The 9,248-nt window shown below is 36.6% G+C and overlaps 1 protein-coding gene across 3 annotated transcripts in view; it reads right to left on the minus strand.

Annotated features, from left to right (window-relative positions):
• Positions 1–7,370, minus strand: part of WDSUB1 (WD repeat, sterile alpha motif and U-box domain containing 1) — a gene marked incomplete at both ends in the record, with an annotated part of 42,557 nt that extends 35,187 nt beyond the window's left edge. For all 3 annotated transcript variants that reach the window (XM_084235435.1, XM_084235434.1, XM_084235436.1), the window contains 2 exons: positions 5,219–5,403; positions 6,973–7,370. In XM_084235435.1, the coding sequence (XP_084091561.1) occupies positions 5,219–5,403; positions 6,973–7,370 (583 nt within the window). The remainder of the gene's footprint in view (positions 1–5,218; positions 5,404–6,972) is intronic.
• Between the last annotated feature and the right edge of the window lie 1,878 nt (positions 7,371–9,248).

Raw genomic sequence — 9,248 nt, forward strand, 5'->3', positions numbered from 1 at the left:
ACAAGCTTTAAAAACAAAAAATAGGGCCTCCCCGGTGGCGCAGTGGTTGAGCGCTGGGTTGTGAAGCTGCCCGCAGCCTCTGCAACGCCGCCGGTTCGATCCCCGGCTGCTCCCCGGCCACCAGAGGAGGGTCCCACATGGCGCGCAGACCTCTCCTGCCGCCCGCTGCTCCCCTCAGCAGTGTACTTCGATCCTTCTGCCTGCTCTGCTCCCCGCTCTGGCTCTGGTGAATTCTCTCACCCTCCCACGCTTCTGGTTTCTGACTGTGCCCAGTGTTTGTATGAATAAATAAATAAATCTTTAAAAAAAAATAAAAACAAAAAATATTCTATTTCTTATACTGAGTTCTGTAAATTCTATTCATTTAAATCATATTTACAAGAAATATTAACACCACACAGTCTGTAAAAGAATTTCTTTCTTACAATAAACGTCAAAGGATTATAACATTAGCCCCTGAAGTTGCTACAACAAAATGCCCTTTTATGTACCTTCCACTAACATTAAAACTCAATGCTTCTAAATCAATACTGAGTCACTAAACCTAGGGCATCAGCCAAATCAATTTAAGTCTATGAGGCTAGTGTTGATGGAAAAATTTAGGAAGAAATGTCAGTTATGATAACATGTAAATGCATAGTCATCCCCAGGTTAATTTTTTGTAGAATACATTTCTTTCTTTTTTTTTAATATACAGAAGAACTGTGGTATAGGCCAGAGGTGCCAGGGTGAGAGGATTCACCAGAGAGGGGGAGCAGAACAGGCAGATCTACAGATATACACTGCTGAGGGGAGCAGCAGGCGAGACAGGAGAGGTCTGCTGTGCCGTGTGCGTAGCTTCCTGGCCAGGTATTAAACACAGGTCACAATGGTGATAGCACTGAGACTTAACTCCAGGTCACCAGGGAGATCCCCATAGATAGAATACATTTATTTCTTAAAAGCTCAGTCTGTAATTCACATGTAATGAAGTTTCATCTGATTTCATTAACACAAAGGGTACAATTATAGAAATGCAAAACAACCATCAATTGAGTCCATCCAAATTGATGGAAAATATTAGAGAAAGTAATTAGTTAAATTTGGTGTCAATCCACTAGTTTTTATGCTGGTTTAAATTATCAAAGCAAGAATAAAATTATGTAATTTCAATATATCATCATATACCCTCTAGATACATTCCTAAATATTTGTGGATATTGATGTAACCAAATCAATTTTAAATGAGCTACACTTATCACATATGCAGTTTCAAAGGAAATTATCACCTACATACAATAAGACACAATTAAGAAACCTACTGAAATTGCACTCTAATTTTGAAATTTCAGTGTATGACATGTAATTTATACACCTACCTATGTAAAATAAATTTTTCTATGGGCTATCTTGTTGAAAGCACATAAATTTTATTAACATACAAAAAATTAAGGATTTTTTCCAAAGCCATGGGACATCCACATTTCAATCATGTTTTTGTAGCACAGGTTAAGCCAAAGAGCATCCTTTCTCAGAGATTTTAATGGTTGAAAGAAATTCCTAATACAATTTCTGATAATCATTAAATCTTTTGACAGCAAAACATGACTAAAGGAATGATTAAAGGAAAATTTTTAAATACTAGAATTTGTTTTCATTGTTTCTGGATTTTTAGATCCTTTGAAGTTAATTCTGAAATTTTTAAGTCATGATATTCAATTAAGACAATGAAAAATTATGTACTTAAAATGTGCCTCTGTTCAATATTTAAATTATATGTAGAAATATCCCTTTCTTGAGGAAAATATTTAAACTATAATAAGCTAATCCAAACCCTTTATCATTTAAGAACTGGACAGAATTGATATTTATTCTGTGGCACAAACAGGGTTATTTTTTCTCATTTCAATAAAATATCACAAAGACAGAAGAGTTAATATATCATGGCATTTATAGATATTAATACCAAATATAACAAAAATAAAATTACCTATTCTATATTTTAAAAAAATATAGCCACTCCCACAAATCCCCTATAACACTTTTAAAGGATATATCAATCAGTTTCAGGGAATTACACATAAGGTTAATATCTATTTCAACAACAGCTGGATTAAAGAAACTAAGTAGGAATACAGACTGAAATTTTATTGAAAGAAATACAATTCCAAAATGTATTCTCAAGCAAGGCAGGGATGAGTGTTACATTTATTTTAGTATCTCACCTAGAATTCTCTGCCTGGTTTAGTGAACCAGGCTCCACCAACTACAGTTCCCTCTAAATATATGACAAGGATGTCTTTAGGTTTAATATTAACATAATAATGATATTTTATTTGAAAATCTATTTTCAGATTTATAATCAAGATAGAAATCTAAATCTCTACACATTTATGTAATTCATCAGAGACTCACTGAATACATGTAAGATTTGGAGAAGGTACCACAGAAATGAAAGAAATGGGGCCTCCCTAGTGGAGCAAGGGGTTAAGCATAGCACTATGAAGCTATCCACAGCCTCTGCAGCTGAGTCACCCACATGGCACAGCAGATCTCTCCCACCTCACCCTCTTCTCCCCTCAGCAGTGTATTTCACTCAGTCTGCCTGTTCTGTTCCCCACTCTATCTCTGGTGAATCCTTTCACCTCCAGCACCTCTGTCCTGTACCCCAGCTCTTGAATGCATAAATAATCTTTTAAAAAAGAAATGGAAGAAATGGTTATTTTAGGCTGGTCTTTGAATAAAATTACAAAACAATGAAAGGGTAAAATTATCAACTTTAAATTAAGTAGGGAGTTTAAGAATGGGTTCATGAGGGCCTCCCTGGTGGCATAGGGATTAAAGTCTCAGCGCTATCAAGCTATCACCAGCCACTGCGTCATGAGTTCCATCCAGGCAAGGGAGCTAACTGTCACATGGCGCAGCAAACCTCTCCCGTCTTCCCCCTGCTCCCCTCAACAGTGTATTTCAGTAGATCTGCCTATTTTGTTCCCCACTCTGTCTCTGGTGAATATTCTCACCCCCTATACCTCTTACCCCCTATACCTCTATAGTTCTTGTATGCATAAATAAATAAATTTTAAAAAAAGAATGGGTTCATGAAATGGAAATCTAGTAACTTGCTAAATGATAAAAATTTAAAAAAAGGGCCTCCCTGGTGGCACAAGGGGTTAAGCAACACACTATGAAGCAATCCACAGCCTCTGTAGCACAAGTTCAATCCCCGGCCAGCCAGGAAGAAACCCGTATGGCTCAGCAGCCCTCTCCTCTCTCACCCCTTGCTCCCCTCAGCAGTGTATTTCAGTCAATCTGCCTGTTCTTTTCCCTACTCTGTCTCTGGTGAATCCTCTCACCCCCCTCACCTCTGGCCTGTGCCCCAGCTCTTGTATGCATAAATAAATAAATCTTTTAAAAAAATTCAGCAGATCACTAAAGGAATTATTATTCATCAATTTGCATTTCAAGGACTATGTACCATTCTCCTTGAATAAAGCATACCCAGGCCCTAACCTAATAAGATTTTAAAATCTAATAGGAAAAACATTATTAAGCAAATGAATATATAATTTACATGTAATATAAAAACAAATATGTAAATCCACATTAATATATAATTTAAAAACTGATTCTTAGCTAAGTACTATAAAAGAAAATATGCAAAAAAGATTTCATCAAAATGCTTTAGAACAAGTGCAAGGGTTAAGAGCAGGAAAGGCTTATCTGAAATCTAAAGGATGACTACTAGTGAACCAGGTAAAGGGTCCACATGTAAAATCCTTGGATAAATCTTACAAACATTCAAGGAATGAAAGGAGGCCACTGTAGCAAGAAAATGCACAAGCGCAGGTGTGGTTTGGATTGTGGCAGGGAAACAAAAACATGGTTTATAGACATTTGTTTTGGACTTGGTATTTTATTTTCCCTTGTTCTTATTTTAACAAGCAATTGATAGGTTTGAAACAGATGTGTGCCAACACCATCCTACCTAGACTGCCTCCACCTGAGCTGTCCAATTAAGACAGTGATTATTTTACATGTGCCTTTTGAATGCCTGCAATGTGGTTAGTCTGAATTGAGATATGACAATTTATACACCAGATTTCAGAAGATTCAGTGCCAAAACATAATAAAAAAACACTCTTAAAATATTTTAAATAACATTTATATACCTCATTAAAATACATTCAAATATATAAGATGTATTATTAAAATTTCACTTACTAGAAATTTTTCAGTCTCCATCTATATCCCACATTATAATGCTACAGGGCAACAAGACTAATGGGGCAAAATCAGAACCCCCACCCTAGCACAGACGAAGGAAACGTCCCAATTTACTGAATCTATTTAAAAACAATGATCTAGGGCCTCCCCAGTGGCGCAGCGGTTGAGCACTAGGTTGCGAAGCTGCCCGCAGCCTCTGCAGCGCCAGTTCGATCCCCGGCCACCTGGTGAGGGTCCCACATGGCACGCAGACCTCTCCTGCCAGCCCGCTGCTCCCCTCAGCAGTGTACTTTGGTCCTTCTGCCTGCTCTGCTCCCCGCTCTGGCTCTGGTGAATTCTCTCACCCTCCCACACTTCTGACTGTAACCAGTGCTTGTATAAATAAATAAATAAATCTTAAAAAAAAAAACAATGATCTAGTGGCCTCCCCTGGTGGCACAGCGGTTGAGCTCTGGGCTGAGAGGCTGCCCGCAGCCTCTGCAGCGCTGGTTCGTTTCCCTGCCACCAGTGAGGGTCCCACCAAAAACAAAACAAAACAAAACAAAACAAAACAATGATCTATATTCAGGAGTTTTAGTTCTTTTTCTAAAAATTGTGTTTTTAAATAGCTTACAAATTTAGCTATTGGAAGACTAAATAGTAAATAGAAAATACAGTGTCTTTAAACCTTAATTCACACTTCTATTTGAACAATCTATTTAAAATACAATGTATTTTAAAATCACAGTATTTTTAAAAATCACAGTAAAACAATTTAAGTTAAATTACCTAAATTACCATATTCAAGGAATCCAGATCTACTGTACTGAGTTATCTATATAGTAAAAAACACTAATTTCCCCTGTTTTTTTGTGATTTAATTTTGATCAAAAGAGATAGAGGATGATTCCTTAAAAAGAATGAATTAGAAGGGCTCCTAATTTTAATAACCAAATGGAAATAAATGAAAGAACTAAATATCATATACAAATTACAAATAGGACTGAGTAGTACTTCAAAAAGTAAAATAACTAACCAGAAACAGGCCGTGAAGATATATCGCAGCAGGTGATTCCAAGATCATGTCCTTTTTCACTATGCAGACATCTCATTTTATCATCCCACACTGTTAAATCTCCACATGAGGAGCCAGTGACAAAGAAGTTTCCATCAGGGGAAAATGCACAGGCCACCAAGGAACCATCCTTAACACTACCACATCTGAGATAAAAGCAAAAAAAAAAAAAAAAAAAAGGTTTTCATTTCAGAACATCTTTTACTTTATATTACAATCTCTAATAGCAACCTGATACAATAAAAAAGTATACAAATGGCTTTATAGGACTTAAGAGTAACTGATGGGTATAGAACTATCATTTTTAGATCATAGGCAGAGATATGCTTTCTAGAAATGAGATTTAAAGGCTATCTTAACTAGTGTGTTGAATTCTAAACTATAAGGCTACACCACACATCATATTTTTCCATACAGCAAGTCAGTATTAAACACATTAAAACCTACAGAACTAAAATAAAGCAATGACAACCAACAAAATCTACTAATATTTTTTTAAAAGATTAGACTTTTTATTGAAAATATGTCTTAAAATCATTTAGAAACAGCAGTTAGATATTTCATCTTCAAATATAAATTCCTTAAAAAAGGAAAATGTTGTGGAAAAAGTTATTATCAAGTTAAAATTATTTTGGGAAGCAAGGAGGCACTGTGCTGATAATATATTTTCTCAACTAGGAGAAACTAAACTGGTAAAAATCCAACAATTACTGCACTGTCCCATCCAGCATTTAAACCTATATCGAGGTCTCATTTTATAATGTTAATTACTTAATTAAGGAAGTCACAATAGTGGGAAATTCACCACCTAGAAGTGAAAGTAAAGATTTCTTACTGACATATATATTTCACTCATATAAAATAACTTAGACATTTCATTTTGTGCTTTTTCTTTAAACTGTGTAACACCATTTAAAACTTAGCACCTTCTTCAACCCAATGATCTAAACCCAAATGAGCAACAGTTGTTTACCCCAGCTGGTAGTTGTGCTCTAAATGTTGCGGGGAGGAGAAGATACATTAGGCTATTTTAATTGGTAACATTTAAGTTTTATGAGTTTTAATGTACTCAATGTCACTATACTGTACACTTAGATAATTTTGAAGGTAAATTTTGTAACTATATATCTTACCACAATATAAATTCATAATAGTACATGGTTTTCATGTTGGTAAGTTGCCAGAGAACAATACTAGTATAAATTAATTGATTTTTTTGAATCAAAAAGGAGTTTTTAGCATAATTCTTTTTAGAAATGGTAACACCACCACACTAATCACAAGGTTTTTTTCTTTGGGGCTCTGTTGTTCATTCACCCAGCAAGACTCCGGAGCAGTAAGTAGCTCTTCCTTAAGTAACACTGACCTACCATTACTTAATTACTGAGAACACCTGAGCCACAAATGACAAAAATAAAACCTAAAAATAATGGATCTTACTCAAAAGATTTTTCTTTGCCTGACTCCTACAGTAAAAATCCATTAAAATCTAACAAAGTTAACCTTTATTTTGCAAAAGACTGGAAATTTAAAACGCTGTTAAGAAAATCTACAAGAATTACATTAAATGTCTGTTTTTCTGACCTTCAGAAGAGAGATCAAAAGACTTTTCCCTGTGATTGCTTCTTAACGTCATCAAAATATTCTGCTTTGTAATTTTCCAACAAACCTCTTAGTAGGATTAAAAATGGAAAAAAACATTTAAATATTCATACCTATATAACTTGTATGACTGTGCATTCCACAAAACAACAGTTCCATCAGCTGCCCCTGATACCAAACAAGTGGAGTCTGGGGAAAACCGGCAAACCCTCACGGGGCTGCCACTGGGCTGTTCCATCACTGCCAACATCTGTCCATTTTGAGGATTCCACAGAACTGTGGTACCATCTGTTGAACATGAAGCCAAAATATGTCCTGAAGGGGAGAAACAGCACCAGTGGACAGTATAGGTGTGAAATTTCAATGGAGAGTGCGGCAGTTCACTAAAGTCACTTAGAGAGTACAGACGAACTGTTTTGTCCAAGGAGCAAGTTGCCAAGAGGGAAGAGGAGAAGGCACAGCAGTTGACATCATCACCATGATCCGCTATCGTATGAATCAGTTTTACCATGTTCTTTATATGAAGTAAAATACCCTGCAATTTTTAAATAAAGGTTACTTCATCCTAATAACCAAAGAAAAACAACACGAGCCCCTTAAAAGGGTGAAAATCAATTTAAGAATTTGCTCAATTAAAGGTCCTAAATTCGTATTTGTAAGGGACAATCTATTATACAGGGATAAGGATAAAGACAAATAAATATGAGACATAATACCTGATGATGATCACAGTCACCAATAAAGTTCCCTATCCTGAAAAAGAACCTGGTCAATTAACTTCAAACTGATTTGACACTGACCAACCAAAACTTTGGATTATTTACTGAAGCCTTTCCCTTAACTAGTTATTTTTTAATACAGCTTCATGCCAGATCTGATAATCCCAACCAAAAAGATTTTCCACTATTTTAACAAATTGCTGCTTCTTCCACAGGATGGAGCTAAGGCTATTGTTCTGCCTTTAAGATCCAACGGCGGGGTTACCTCATAAAAACAAGAAGTTTCATTCAAAATTTAACTGGCAATGTTGAATATCATATTAATGGTTTGTCCTTTTGTATGATAAACCATAAAATGATATAAAATATTTGAGGTGGAGAATCAACATAAAATTAATAGAAGGAAACCAAACTGAAAGAGTGGCAAAAAATGAGGCTAGAGTACACTGGGAACAAACATTCCTTACCATGGCTTACAAAACCCTGTATGGTCTGGCTCTTGCCTGCCTACTTTTGCAAGCTCAACTTCTGCCATTTTCCCTCTTCTTCCTTTCTTCCCAGCCTCCCTGGTCAATGGTTTCTGGTCTTTTAGCTATTCATAATGGGGTTTTCTTATGCTGAAATTCTCTTCTCTGCTTGTGGGATCCTCTTTCTCATACAGATCTCAATTTTAGTGTCACTCTTCAGAAAGCCCTCCTTAATCTAAAGTAGCCACCCTCAAGCTAGCACACGTATTTTAATTCTAACTATCAGCATCGGATGTATGCTATTTGTCTCCCAAATAACAAACTTTGTAAACTCCAATGATGTAGAGATCTTGTCCATGTTAATCATTTCTGTAACCACAGCATGTAAAACAGTGTCAGGCATCTACTGCCCACAAATAAGTATTGTTACGTTTTTTTTTTTTTCAAAATGCCATTAAATTCTAGCCTTTAAATATTATATATGAACTTAACAGGATACAATTAGAAAATCAAAAATAAAGTTAGATATTTTTTAAAATACAATAGTGGAAAAATGGCATAGAAAGAGGCAATCATCAGCCCTGAAGGAATAGTTATAACCTGGGGCTGTAAAATTTGTACTTCTTGTTTCAATCTTTACAGAAATCTCTGTAAACAACAGGATGGTGCATGCCTTTTCCCATTGCCATTTTATCCCAAAAGTTCAACCTCTTTTTTTTTTTTTCCAAGCAAACTCCAAGTCATTAAAACAAAACCACGAAAAAATCCTGGTAGTTTACCACCTGTGTTATTGCACTGAAAACAAGATCAGGTGGTGCTTTCTGGAGAACTCCCAAATCCCAACTGTGCAAATGCACACAGGTAATTTTCCAAACCTTAGCTTGCACACTAATGTGGCACTCAGCTCCCTTCACGATTGGAGGCCGTACAGTCGCCTCAGACAGTTCCAATCTGCTGAACAGTTTTGAAAAGCTCTCTGAAGTCTATCCCTACCTGCCTTAGGGTGTGGCCGCCCATTCAGCCCCCAGCTGTCAAGCCTTCGAACCCTGGCCAACTCGCCAGTGTTAACACAAGCATCTCCATGCAATCCAAAGCAAACCCGAAAAATGCCAAGAACCCCCGCCCCGCGCCGCCCCCAGAAAGCCCGTGACTTACTCCCCCGCACGCAGGGCCCAGGCTGCCAACTCAGGGTCCGCCGAGCCT

This window comes from Talpa europaea (assembly GCF_964194135.1).
Source record: "Talpa europaea genome assembly, chromosome: 1".
NCBI lineage: Eukaryota > Metazoa > Chordata > Mammalia > Eulipotyphla > Talpidae > Talpa > Talpa europaea.